General features: G+C 50.8%; 1 protein-coding gene across 2 annotated transcripts in view; it reads right to left on the bottom strand.

Moving 5' to 3' along the window:
• Positions 1 to 831: 831 nt before the first annotated feature.
• The window catches only part of PDIA5 (protein disulfide isomerase family A member 5), a 94,436-nt gene continuing 80,979 nt past the window's right edge, over positions 832 to 14,288 (bottom strand). For both annotated transcript variants that reach the window (XM_030942101.1, XM_030942103.1), the window contains 4 exons: positions 12,361 to 12,491; positions 7,894 to 7,964; positions 1,488 to 1,622; positions 832 to 1,057 (listed from right to left, as the gene is read on the bottom strand). In XM_030942101.1, the coding sequence (XP_030797961.1) occupies positions 977 to 1,057; positions 1,488 to 1,622; positions 7,894 to 7,964; positions 12,361 to 12,491 (418 nt within the window). In that variant the 3' untranslated portion in view covers positions 832 to 976. The remainder of the gene's footprint in view (positions 1,058 to 1,487; positions 1,623 to 7,893; positions 7,965 to 12,360; positions 12,492 to 14,288) is intronic.

Raw genomic sequence — 14,288 nt, 5'->3', positions numbered from 1 at the left:
GGTGAGCAGATCTAACATCTGCACCTCAAGAACACACCATCCCTTCCATCTGGGGTGCACAGCAAGCAGCTGGCACAGAGACCCCCTTCCCCCACTCCATTCATGCCTCTGAAGCAGCAACTTAATTTTCTTTAAAGGGAGAATGGGGAGGGAACGGAGAGAGGAAGAGAAGACAAACAGCTGGAGAAAGATAAATACCTAAGTAAGTTCCAGGAAAACATACAGAGGAAACACACCAATACTGAAACCACAACGATCCAGAAGCAGCTAGTGTTTGATTACCGTTTGCTTCAGCATCCCAATTTCCCTGATCATCTTTTTTTTTTTTTCTTTTACTTTTCTATTTTTGAGACAGGGTCTTGCTTTCTAGCTAGGCTGGAGTTGTCATGTGATCATAGATCACTGTAGACTTGAACTCCCGGGCTCAAGCAATCTTCCCTCCCCAGCCTTGTAAGTAGCTGGGACTATAGGCATGTACCCCTACGCCCAGTAACTTTATTTTCTGTAGATATGAGGTCTCATAATATTTCCCAGGCTGGTCTTGAACACCTGGCTTCAAGTGATCCTCCCAACTCAGCCTCCCAAAGTCATTGATTATCTTGACGTATTTCCTCTCATTAGCTTGTCATTTTCCAGCAGGATATTCTGCGATCCAGTTTCCCTGTTCTGCTCTCAAATGACTGACAGGGGGCTGGCACTCTCAGGAGTGACCTCCATGCAGACAGGGCACTGGAGCACAGCTCTGTACCTCCCAGCAGAGGTGGAAGGAGAAGGATGTGAGTATCCACCTTTGTTAGTACAGGCTCCATGAAAATAAATCATACCACCAAATAAATGGTTTAATTTTATTTCAAAATTGTACAAAATGGCCATAAGCGGCTATAAAAAACTTTGTCTTCAGAACATGTGGAAATTCAGAAACAACAAAACAGGTATCATTCACAGTGTAATGGAAAAGCTTTTTCTGAGGCAGGAATTATAACTCTTCCTTCTTTTTCCCTAGTCTTTCATGGTCTCCCTCCCGGAGGGCTCGAATATAGTTGGTAAATCCCAATTCCTGCAGGGAAGGGGGGGAGAGAGAGAGAGAGAGAGAAAGGAGCTTTAATCCCTGAGCTGGCTATGCACGCTCCCTCCCCACCCCACCGGCCCCTGCAGGGGCTCACTCCTGTGACAGGGAGAGGTGGGCAGACGTCTGAAAGGCGGAGAGGGTCTGAATGGCTTCCACCAGCCCTGACCAGCAAGTGAGAAAACCCTCGGCATCTGGAGTCCAGCCTGGCTCTGGGGACAGGACATCTGTGACAACCCCTTGGGACTCTCCTCCAGCAATGTCAAACCTCAGCCAGGCCAAGGGCCTGTGGCCTCTCGGTGCAGTGTTCCAGCTGACTTCCGCGGTTTCTGGAGTGCTGCCCAGTGCTGGCCCTCCTTGGCGGCAGTTTCCCTGCCCATCAGGAGAGCAAGCTCTGGGCAGACGCCTCTCCCCGACTTACTGTGCGGTCGCTGTCATGCTTTTCTGTGAACTTCCCATAGTAGTAGTAGTGGAAAGTGGGGTAGCCCTTGACAGCCTCCTGCTGGCACAGGTCTTGGTTCTTGTCTTTGACACAGTCAACAGCAGCACAGGCAATCTAGGGGGCAAGGTAAGGAGAGTTGGTACAGGGTGTCCCCAGGCTGAGGCCTGGACCCCACAACACAGATTGCACATCTAGTCCACATCACAGGCTCACTCTGATTTTTCTCCTCAGTGGCAGGTAGGAACTGAACCAAAGCACCCCCACCCAGCTCAGGGCTCCTTGGAGACTGACGGTGCTTGTTTTCAATTTCCAGATGGGTAAGGTTAGGGGACTTGGCCTGGAGTGCCTTTTGGCTGTCCTTTAAAATCAAGAGTATGACGATCATAAAGGAAATGATGACTTGAAAGCATTTGTAAACACCACAGGTTCTGTGGTGCTCTCTGTAAGGGACTGTAGGATTCAATCATTTCTCAACTAATATTTCTGGAACATTTGCTTGGGGGACAGTGTAGTGCAAAGGTTAAGAGCAAGAACTTTCAAGTCAAGTTCCCCAAGTGCACTCTTGGTTTGCCTGGACATTAAGACTTAAGGAAAATGACCCAGCCTCTTGGTGCCTCATTTTTTTCAGCTGTAAAATGGGGATGATAACAGTATCTAGGCTATCAGGATATTGTGAAGATTGAATAAGAGAATTCAAGTGAGGCCAATGAGCACAGAACCTGGCACTGGATTCGTGGTCAGGAAATGTCAGCTGCTATTACAGTCACTTCTTCCGACCCCATACACAAGCTCTGTCCCCACTTATGGGCTCAGTGTCAGGGCAGGGGTTGGGTAAAGTGACAATTCCAATGCAGTGTGATGTGAGGGATGAGGGAGGTGGTCCAGGTGCCAGGTGAGTGGGGCAAAGGCGTTCTGTACGATTCGCCATCTGAGTCAAGACTGGAAGAGGAGGAGACCAGGGAAGCACATCTGGAAACTGGAGGAGCCCCGCATGACTAAAGTCATCAGAATGTTTGGTCAGAAAGTGGTTCCCACATTGGCCACTGGCCTCTTCTTGACCATCTAGTAAATTCCACATGCTGGGCAGCTTTTCCTCATCATTAGTTGTTTTTTTGAAGGAAGAGAGTATAAAGCAGAAATGAGGAACTTGTTTCCTATTGAGGGTCATACACCAGGGAAGCCGGAGAAGAGGTCCTCAATGGCCACACCCAACACAGAGGTGTTAAGGAAGATGGGGCAGACTCCCATGAGAGGGAGTCCTCCCACCAGGCAACACACACTGAAACCCTGCCGTGTGCCAAGCCTGTTCTAGATGCTGGGGGAACAATGCTGACCTTGACAAAGTCCAGTTATCAAGCGTCTGCTGTATAACAAATGAGATCATTTTAGATAGAGCTCAACGAATGCTTGGAAGAAATTAAAAGAGGGTGATTCAATAAGATAATTTAAAATTGTCGAATAGCCGAGATTCACACAGTTCTTTGGTTGACGGTTATTTGCATTTGGACAAAGGCCCCTTTCCAAGTAGGACAGTCCTGCCAGCCCCCATGGCGACATTTACTCATCATATCCCTCATGCCCAGGTGAGCTGCGGGATGGATAGCTGGAGAGAAGAGTAAGGTGCGGTCTCCCCTGGCCACCAGGCGCCACCCTCACCCCTCTCACCCTCATGCTTCCCCTTCTACTCTTTATTTACGTAACATTCTATATGGTGAGACTTATAAAACAGAGTTTACAGACTTGCTGCCTGCAATCTGTGTCTGGCTCTCAGTCCTGTTCTATTTGACCCACATTGAATTTAACAACAACAACAAAATAAATAAATAAATCTGAATTAGCTCCACCATAGAAATGGAACCAGAAGATTTAATATAACAATTTGGCTTTCCAGCTTCTCTTTAAAAGTCAGAAGACTTAATGGCACTTACCCTGCAGTCTCACAGGTGACAACTGGCTGGGCGGAGAGGCAGCTGTCCTTCAGGTAGGCTAAATGTACCTTCCCCAGCATCCCCTGGAGCCCAATTCACCCAGGCCACCAGACTGGCCCCTACACACTTCTGATAACCCCAGCCCACCTCTAAAGCAGTTTATTATTTAAAAACATGAGGCAGATGCTCCCCTGGCCAAACGGTGGGGTTCTATTTCTTAGGGCAGGTGCTATGGGGCCCTGCCCAGGGGCACGGGCATCCACATACTCTCCTTCCCTGCAGCCAGCGGCTAAGGCCCCATGTCCAGCCCGGGCCAGGAGCTGCTGCTCCGCTGTGAAAGTGCTGGACGAACATGGCTCCAGGCTGCTGCTCTCCCTGCATCTGCTTTAAATTATGAATTTAATTTGTATACATGCTCTGGAGCTGTTGGAAACACAGTGTATGGTTTTATAAATCTACTAAATTAGAAATGTATACTTGTTCTGAATCACCTAAACTAGCTGCCAGCTGCACACACAGAGTGCAACTTCTAGCTGCAAGGCGAATCCATGTGTAGTTTCCACAGAAGAGGAGACAAATGCGTCCTCCCCAAAGGCAGCAGTTTAGACTCTTTGGAAAGAAGGCAGCAAATAAAGCTCTTCTCAGCTATTGAAATTTCACCTAAACGCCTGCACCCCTACATCCAACTCAAGATTTGCACTGATCACCTGCAACACGAACACCTATGATTTCTCAGTTTGTTTTATGGTGGTTGGTACAAATTCCTGGGGCACACACTGCTGGTGTCCTACCACATTCCCTCGGACCATCAGCCTCAGAGCATCCTCCCAGCCTCAAGGAGCTGGATGTAAGGCCAATGACAGATGGGGGTCTAGAACAAGGACCCTGGCTTCCTTGGCCTTTGAGTGGAACAGCTCTGTGTCACGTTTCCTGGTGAGGTTTCCCGTGGGACTGAGCCTTGGTGACTCATACAGTCATCTGTCCAGAAAACACCTGCTTTGGTTCCTCCCCATTCGTATCTCACTTCCAGGATCCTCTGTGAACTTCCTGAGGTCACTTCCCAAATAAATTCCCTGCACATGAGCCCAGGAGCAGAGTCTGCTTCTGGGAGAACTCAAACTCTGACAATGCTTGTTCGCGATTCTCACTCTGCCCCTCTCCGGCTGAGAAACTAGCATATGATCTCTCTAAGATTCAATCACCTACCTCTTCAGCAAAATGAGCACTGTAACAATACCTAGTTGAGCAAGCTATTGTGAGGACAACATGATGTAAGTAATGCTTTCAGTGGAAGAAGAGCTCTCAGTAAATATCAAATATGTTGTATTGTTCCTTCATCCAGTCAACATTTACAAAGGTCTAAGGGGTCATGACTGTGGGGAGTTCAAGGACAAATGAGGTCTCTGTCCTCAGGGAGTTTTCACTCGGAAAAGGCAGTAGCCAGACTCATAAACGGGAGGACCTACACGTCATGGCCAGATTCCGGCAGTGAAGTGGGCTCATCGCAGAGGAGGGGCCCCCAATGCCTCAGGGCCTCCCTCTAGGAGTGACCTTCACACCTAGCCCCACCCCAGCCCCAGGCTGGGGACACCTTGACGTGCAGTGAAAGGTGAGCCCCCCACCTGCTTGCCAGCCCACCACAGGTCCTGTCTGCCTTGCCCCTTCAATAACACCATCTGTTCCAACACTAACACGTTGCAGTCCTTTCCCCATCAGTGTGCCAACCGATTAAGTCCCCAAGTAAGCTCCCGGGAGGGGGTGGAGGCTCCCCGGCTAAAATATGAGCTGCCACACACAGCTTTATTGATTCAGTAAAATAAATCTCTGCAGGACCTAATATTGACTTTGGCTATGAAAATGGAAGTGAACAACCAACTGCATATTGATTGGGAAAGGAACAGGGGCTGGCTTCTGGGTGGAAAAACCCCACGATTCCAGCTAAGAAGTGGCAGCATGGGGTGTCAGGAGACCCAGTTCTGGCTGTCAGTGACCCGCTGGACATTCCTGGGCAAGGGACACAGCTCATCTCTGGGCCTGGATCCCTCACACATAAAGGGAGAAGGGACAGGCCAACAGTCCCCACACACCAGCCTGTGGCCAGCACAAGAGCCAGCTCTTAAAAACCACAAATTTCCAGCACCATCCCCCAGAGACTCCAATCTGATAGTTGTAGGATGGGACCCAGTAGTCACGGTGCCATGCCTGCAGCACAGAGTGGGCACCAGTAAGTTCAGCCCCCCAGGCGAGATGGCTGGCTTCTCTGATGTCATGAATGTAATCTCCAGGAAACCCAGGCAGTCCACCTGCCTCAGACAGAGAGGTTATGAAGTACATTCCTGAATGCAAGTGAGGGTGATCCCTGGCTTGGAATAAAGGAAGCTGAAAGGAGAGACAGAGGGAATAAGAGACAGAGGGATTGAACCCAGGAAAAGGCTACAGCACCACTGGTCCAAGGCAATCAAGCAAAGGTGTGTCAGTGTCTAAGGGGAAGGGAGCATCAAGGAAATGGGCCCCCGTGGAGCAGTGGAGGGGGAATGGGAAGAGGAGACATGGGCTCTCAGTTGCCCGCTGGAGGCCTGGCAAGTCTGGCCTCACCTGCACTGACGCAGGTCAGGCCATAGGGCAGCCTCAGCAGCGGTCTAGTGGGCAGAAAGGGGCCACGTCAATGGGGCTGCCCCTCCAGGGTTTCCTCAGTCCCCCAGGTGCCTCAGTTGGACCACACTCCCTGACACCATGCTCCCCAGCATGGCTGGGAGGGCAAGCCCAGGCTGTGTGTGCCAGTCATGCCTCAGGATCCTCACAGATCTCCTGGGGCCTGTGGAGACCTGAGTGGCCGTTGGGACAGGGAGATGGCACACCACAGCCTTTCTCCTGCTGCCCAGAGTACCCAGCATTCTGGGTGGGGTGTGATGGATGTTGATGCGGAGTGGCACCTATTCCAGTCCTGTGGACTGGCAGCCCAGGCCGTGCTGGATATCCTGGGACCCCCAAGCAGGAGCAACCACCCTGTGCTGTGCACAAGTGGGTGGGGACCATGAGGGACATGGACATGGGAAGGAAGCCTCCGCTGCCACACACCCCTCAGTGCAGGGAAAGGGGCAGGCAGAGGAGGAAATGCTTCTGGTCGTTGTACTCCCTTTTGGTGGGAGTGAGGGTGCCTCAAAGCTGCAGCCAAGGCTTGTGGGTAACAACGGGACCTCTTGACTCCAGAGAGAATCCCGGGCTCTAGGTCTAAGTGGGAATCAGGTCCCCAGTTCGTCCCTACTCTCCCTACATGGGCCTGTCCCCAGCCTGGCTTCTTTTGGCTTTATGTCCCTGTAAAGTTCTCATCACCCCATCTCTGCCACTCTCTCTGGGCCCGTTAAGGTGATCCCAGCACCCGTATCTCTGCTCCTACAAGGTCTGGATGGTACCTTCAGGCCTGACCTCCTGTTGGCCTCGATCAAAACTGCAAGCCCTGCCCACCCAGCCCTGGGATGGCCATCTGTCTCTGCTTGTGAGTGCTGTTCCACTGATACCAGCTCCCCTTCCCTGCCTTGGCTGAACCTCCATCTAGGCCTGCTTGGCCTGTTTACCATCCGGGACTCTCTGCTCAGCTTGTGTCTGGCCTTGGTTCCTTCCAGCCTGCCCTCGCCCCACCTGGGATTCCACCCAGGAAAGTAAGTAAACCCACGTGTGACTCTGGGTTTGGGTGTGTGTGAATGCGGATCCCACATGACTGCCAGCTTCTAGGGCCTGTTAGGGCAGAGATTCCCACGACTGAGTTTCAGGGTTGGGAGGAATCTTTGCAGTCTTCTGCATCAGCACTGCCTGGCATGGATGAGAAGGGAACTCAAAGCCTGGCAGTCAATCACACGTCCCCAAATTCAGGGGTATTTCCCTGTCCCACAAGCCCTCTCCCAGCAGCAGCTCCCACTGCACCAGCTGCCTCGGGTGGGGATGTGCCTGGGGGACGCACCTGGCGGCCCTGCACTCTAATCCAATCTGCAGCTCTAGCTTGTTAATTTTATGCTTCATCAGTCGGCAGCTGCAGGAGCCTTTCACTTAGGCAGGGCGAGGCTCCACTGACATAGCCTTGCTCTCCTCCACCGTGGCATCCTCCAGTTGACTTTTGTTGGATTTTTAAATTTGTATTTTTAATTATATAAGTAATGCATGATGATAATCCTACAGTAAAAATGTTCAAGCACTAAAAAAGTAAACAGATGACCCTTTTAACCATCCCTCTTCTCCAAGTAAGTGCTGGAATGTTTAGCGTATCCCTTTTAGTTGATTTTGCAGCATAAATCCAGCCTGCTGTATCTTCCTTATAAAGAGAACGTCCTGGTTCCCAAGGAATTCCCTGCTTACAGGTCTTAGCTGACCTGCCCCTGTTTGGGGAAGGGACTTGAATGACAAGGAGGAAGGTGTAGGAATTAGCTGGAGGCAGATCAGGAGATGAAGAGGGCTATCCTTACCTTTCGGTCATCTTTGAAGGCATCAGCAGCAGCAGTGAAGTGCGGAATGACCTTCTTACAGTGTGGGCACCCTGTGTGAGAGGGGAAGAGAGCACACAGGACAGTGATGCATGTGCAGGGAGGCTGCAGGGCCAGGGGCCCTTCCTGAAAGCTCCAGAGAGGGCTCTCCAGGAGCCCCAGCCCAGCCTGCCACACTGTCTTTTATCAACCTTGCCAGTCTAAACACCTCCCGCCCATGTCTGATCTATTGGTGGGGGGATTGGTAGGAGTCCCTGTCACAAGCATCATATGCTCCTGCCAGGCTGGGGGGCGATGGTCACTGTAGTATAGTTCTGCTCCTTCCACAGAGGACGAGGAAGAGTCTAATCTTGGGGGCAGAGGGAGCTTTGGGCTTAAAGAGGAAGACACGGAATTCTCAGAGCCTGCTACAATCTTCTCTTGCTCCAGGGACAATAGCAAATCTCTCCATTTCCTGACTGAGAGGAAGTGGCACTGGGAAATGCAGGCTGGGAGGATTTCAGGGCACCCACTACTCATGCTTTGCTGCTAACTTCTGTATTCCTAGCAACTCCCAGCCAGCCTAGACTATGAGCAGCCAAACCAGGCCCTGGTCCCCAGGTCTCCGTCTATCCTCTGCTCTACAATAACCAGAACCTCGAACCCAGGAACCGGAAGGCCATGGTCGGGGTAAGAGGGAGAGAAGCTACAGGATGTCACCAGGCAGTCCTCAGATCCCTTGACACTCTCTGTCCCAGGGAGAAAGCTTGTCAGAGCAGCCTAAGGCCTTTGAGCTATGCGGGGCCCCCTAACTCCAACATCTGTCTCTTGTTCCGGGCATCACCCTGAGCCCCAACTCTGACCTCAGTGTCTCAGAAGCAGGGTAGGGACCTCTGTGGGGGCCACTTTCTCCTCCTGTCCTGGTGAGCCCAGGAAGCTGCAGGCTGACCCAACCCTTCCCTCAGCACTAACAGATCAGAACCCAAACCCCCCTCCTCTCTCAGCCCTTTCCCAGTCACTGGTGAACAGAACTGCCCAGGGCGCAGCAGGGCTCTGAGGGGAGGGTTTCCCTGAGCAAGGGGAGGCTCCAGCCTACACCTCCTGTGTCAGCCGGCCTACCTCTGCCTCGGGAAGGCAGAGATGCCACGGTGGGAACAGAAACGGCTCTGCTCATCTACTTTCTCCTTCTTAAAATAAGATAATAATGACTGGCATTTCAAAGGGTTTTGTGAAACCAAATTAAGGCTAAGCTACAAGTTTAATCTGAATTTAGTCCTTGAGCCAGTCCTGAGATGAGCAGGACCACCCACATGGCCTGGCTGGCAGCTGGCCTAGAGCATTGTGGGGGGTGACGGGGGGTGGGGGTGTAGAGGGATTTACCAAGTCTCATGCAGAAGGAGCAGAAGAGACCTGGGCCAGTGATGGGTTATATCAGAAATGAGACAAGCACGGCTTAGCAATGTGTCTAGCATAGCCTAGCTCACGGCAGAGACTGGCTGCTTTAATAGCCTAAAATGGCAATTACAAGTAACACTTCACTAATTTGACATAACAGAAAGAAAAATAGCTCAAATTCATGAAAATGTCACACTATAAAGGGATGATGTTATAAAATTTTCAAAACACTTAAAGAGCGCAATCTACTGGTTAACAAGGTACGTCACAGACAGCTCCTGCAGGCAGCTGCAGGCCCCTTGTGTGTGACGTATAATAATAGCCCATAATAGCATTAGTCTGGCTGAAAATAACCACCCCTTCCTGAAAATCTGGTTTGACTATTAATTTTTCCTTTTTAACCTCTTTGTTCATTGAAAGTCTAAAGGTAACTGAGCCTAGTGTAAATTCCTGTTACCATGAATTTAAAATATCTAGGCCTCAGATTAATGGACTTCTGTTGCATCTAATTTTCTCATTATCCAAAAGAAAGAGCGGGGCCAGTGAAGAATGGGAGGAAGGGCTGTTTCAGAAAGTGCATGAAGATGCTTCCAAGAGGTGTCAGGAGGGCCAGATGTGGATGATTTTTTTTTTTTTTTTAATGTGGGCTTAAAAAAAAAAAAAAAAGGCACTGCCTTTGTGTAGCAGAAAACCAAAGAAGCCTCTCAGAGAGGGGAAAGAGGAACAAAGACTGAGGACAGGCTGGACAATTGCAGTTCTAGAGACTCCGCCAAACTGGCCTAAGAAGGGCAGTCACCATGACCAGATCATTCAGCATAAAAGGAGCAAAGAAACAGCAGGAGGAAGAGCCATGCAGAAGCTGGGGAGACAGGATGTGGGGGCAGACATGGTGGGAGAAGGGATGTGGGAGGTGGAAAGATGTGAGGGGAGCTAAGGTGTTGGGGTGGGGCAGCTAGAAGGGGAGCAGGAAATGTGTCGGCAGGCTGCTTTTCCTTTAGACCTCTATCAGGCATTTGACTTTACTATTTGACATTTCTATAGTGTTTAGATCCTTCATATATAAAAAGTGTATAGTATATGCTATATTTATATATAAAAATAAGTATTTTTTATTATTAAAAAGTCAAAAGAGATTTTTGACCTTGGAGAGTCTTTCCCCTGTAACCCACTGATAAAGATGTATGTCCCTGGGGCAAGGTTTAGGGACAGAAAAACACAGTAAGAGAGATGAAGAAACTCTAAGGAGCAAGCCCTCTGCCAGAGGTTGAGTCACTCAGTGACCCTGCCCCGGATGAATTGAGTTTAGAGTTTCGTCAGGGTAGACAGTGAGCCTCTCAAGGCCTGGCAGGGACATGTCTCCTTCCCTTGTACCCTGGGCCCTGGACACTGCACAGCACGGAGCTGATATCTGATGGACAGATGGAAGGCAGGCAGGCAGGCAGGCAGGAAGGCAGGAAGGCAGGAAGGAAGGAAGGCAGGAAGGAAGGAAGGAGGAAAGGAAGGAAGGAAGAAAGGAAAGAAGGAAGGAAGGCAGGTAGGAAGGAAGGCAGGAAGGAAGGAAGGAAGGAGGAAGGAAGGAGGAAGGAAGGAAGGAGGAAGGAGGAAGGAAGGAAGGAGGAAGGAAGGAAGGACTAAGGAAGGAAGGACGAAGTAAGGAAGGAAGGAAGGAAGGGAGGGAGGGAGGAAGGAAGGAAGGAAGGAAGGAAGGAAGGAAGAAGGACAGAAGGAAGGAAGGAGGAAGGAAGGAGTTGTAGATCTTTGGCAGCCCAAAGGGGTAAGAGTCTCTCCCAGATTCCCTGGGGATTCAAGCACCTGTCTGCCCCAGCAGCCAGGGTCAAGGGTAGCGGAGGGCTTATGTCTGCTCTGAAGGCCCTCAGTCAGGGAGGAGCTGAAGAGAGGCAGAGGAAGCACTGTGGCTCTGGTCCAGAGGTCTGGGGGAAAGTATTTCATCTGGACTTTGTAAAGTTCACCTCAGGGCTGGTCAAGGGATCCCAATCCTGCAGCCAGGTTCTCACTTGCGCCTGAAAACACTCTCACTCTCTGGACTGTGCCTGTGACAGAGAGAGAGCCACCCAGGCTGCGGGAGGGGACTGCCACTAACTTGCCCCATGGCCTTGGGCAAGGCTCAGTCCGCCAGAAGGAAGACGTCAGCTCCCGAAAATTTTCAGGCTTCTGGGCACACTGTATAGACTGAAGAGGACAGCCGGAAGCTCCCTAATGGACTGGGAGAGGACAAGTCCCACTCTGAGAAGGAAAGGCAGAAAGAAATGGGCAAGGAGGCTGCCTCAGGGAGGGGGCTGAGGCTGTGGTGGCCCCTCTCAGACCCTGAGATCACAGAGACTCCATGGATTACTGACACTTGAAAGGTGGGGGCAGGGGGAGCCAACAGGAGGGCCGGCTACAACTGAGCGGGTTTATGGCTAGATTGAGCTGCCTGGCTTCTCTGTAGACCGCAGCTTTTATTATCCTCACTCCATTAAGCTGACTTGTAACCTGGGGGAGAGAGAGAAGGGCAGCAGAGAGTGGGAAATTCTAAGAACCTTTCATTGTAAGTATCAATTAACAACTTCAAAATGGGAATACACAGAAACCCGAGGTCACAGACGTCAGTGTCGGCAGACGTGTCACTTCTTCAGCTTAAGCTCTTATTAAAACGAGAACAGCACAGGAGCTCAGGAGTGAATGTGGCTGTGCCTATGCCACGGCTCCAGAGCCATTTGGAAGGGCAGGGAGAGGGGGTTCCAAGTGTCTGGAGGAGGACGAGGGGGTGGAGGCAGCTGAGGGGTGGTAAGTGTGCAAGTAGGGGACAGAGGCATGGAGAAGCCCAGGGACAAGAGGGAACCAGCACAGAGGCAGAGGGATTTAGGACATGAGAAAGGCTGCCCCAAAGGAAGGAGAGTCCAACAAGGCTGACAAAAGGAGGCCCTGGATTTGAAGGGCCTCTCAGCCTGGAATAAAATTGGAGAGCCTGGTTCATAGCTGCCTTGGTCCCTGGGGTGGGTGTGCAGGTCTTCTTGGTTTGGTGGGGCCAAACACCTCTTGCCGTGCCACTCAGTGAGCACCCAAGCTACTTACAAGGGGCGTAGAACATGACCAAGGTGTGTTTCTTCTTCTTCAGGGTCTCCCGGAAGTTGTCCCCCACCAGGTGCAACACGCTTGTCTGCTGCTCTTCCCACGTGGGCTCTGGCGGCGGGGGGGCCTCAGGGCTGCAAGAAGCCAGGGGAGGGGGAGGCAGCCATGAGGAGAGATTTTTAGATGGGCAAGGAAGTCCACCCTCAATGTCCCAACCACTCAGGGGAACATGCATGAAGAAACCACTACAATCCTTCTAAAATTTCATTTTAAAACCATAGTTTAAATGCAAACAAATGTGTGCCACCAGCAAAGATCTTCCCTGATTCCCTCTGAGGAGCCCATTAAGGAGCCATTTTGTAAAATACGGAAGACTTGACCCCATTTTAGGGCAGGGCAGCCCCCCAGTTGTGGGCCATGAACTCCTTGACAAGGGCATAGAGCCACCTCCACTTGGGCTCCCAGGCCCCTCCTTCCTGCCCCCTCTAGGACCCTACATTATCGTTCATTATTTTCTGCTTCTCAGCCTTTGTTCTGGTGGAGAGCATGGGCCAAGGAGTGAGGCGGGCCTGAGTTCAAGTCCAGCTGTGCAACCTTACCAGCTGTGCAACCTTAGGTAAGTTACTAAACCCCTCTGAGTCTCCATTTTCTTTTCTGTTAAATGAGGACAATAGGATCTTTATGAAGAGCACAGAATATATGTAAAGCATCTACTCAGTCAAGGAACTGATATTTACTGAGAGCCTAGATGCTCTAATAAATGCCAGGTGTTGGATAAATATTATTGTTTCTCAGTCTCTTGCTGTCCACTGGGTCCTTCCACTCTGCCTCATGCAAGGATGGATCTCGAGGGCCTTGCAATAGCCTTTGCTCCCCTGCTCCCCTCTCTATAACCCAACTCCCCTTTTTAATTCATCATTTAATTCCCTAGACAAGTCTATGGGGAAATTACTGTGTCCATCTTACAGATGGGAAGCTGGGGCTTAGAGGCGTCAAAGAAATGGCTCAAGGTCACGATCTGAGCCCAGGTCTCTCAGACTCCAAAGCCCATGCTCTTGACCTAAAAACGCTTCAGAAAGTACTTAAACCTGAAAGCACTTAGCCTGAGTGCTTTCCAGGCTCTCAGTAGCAGCAGCGGCACACAGAAAGGGCAGAGGCCCCTCAATGCTCGCTGTTTGTGTCCAGGACTCTGGAGCACTGATTAGTGATGATCGACACTCTGGATTCCCTCGGCTCTCTAACCACAAGTCCAAGCATCACAGGGACCTGGCCAGATCCCCCGCCCCACCCAGTCCTTTCCAGTGAACCAGCCCTGGCACCAGAGCAAGGCTGGAAAAGTGGGTGTGAACAAGCCACTTGCTTCAGACGCTAGAAGGCCTTGACGGGTGAGCACCTTGTCCGTTTCAGAGGCAAACCATCATTTTCCTCTGGTCCCTAAGGCAAAGGCCTGGCTACTTTCCAAATCCTCCCAGTGGACGAGCAGGACAAAGTGGGAGAAGCTGAGGCCAGGATCTTACCAGTCCATTCACCTCTTACCAGAGGCCTCCCCTGAATCTAGTGGCAACTTTGCTGCCATTCCACAAGCTGGTGTTTCTCAGAACACCATGGCTGAGGTACCTATTCACACCTCTTGAATCAGAGTCTCAGAGTCTGTGCTTTAAATAAACACCTCATATCTGACCAATGTCCTAACAAAGTAGCTCAGACCATATAGGTTCAACTGTGTCCCCCTGTAATTCATATGTTGAGGTCCTAACCCCCATTATCTCAGAATGTGACTATATCTAGAGATAAATTATCCCTTTAAAGGGATAATTCAGTTAAGATGAGGTCATTAGGGTGTGCTCTCATCCAACACGACTGGTGTCCTTATAAGAAGAGCAGATTAGGTCACAGATACATATAGAGGGGTGGCCATGGAAAGTCACAGG

This window comes from Rhinopithecus roxellana, chromosome 1 (genome assembly GCF_007565055.1).
Source record: "Rhinopithecus roxellana isolate Shanxi Qingling chromosome 1, ASM756505v1, whole genome shotgun sequence".
Taxonomy (NCBI): domain Eukaryota; kingdom Metazoa; phylum Chordata; class Mammalia; order Primates; family Cercopithecidae; genus Rhinopithecus; species Rhinopithecus roxellana.
This window is presented reverse-complemented; position numbering and strand designations above follow the sequence as displayed.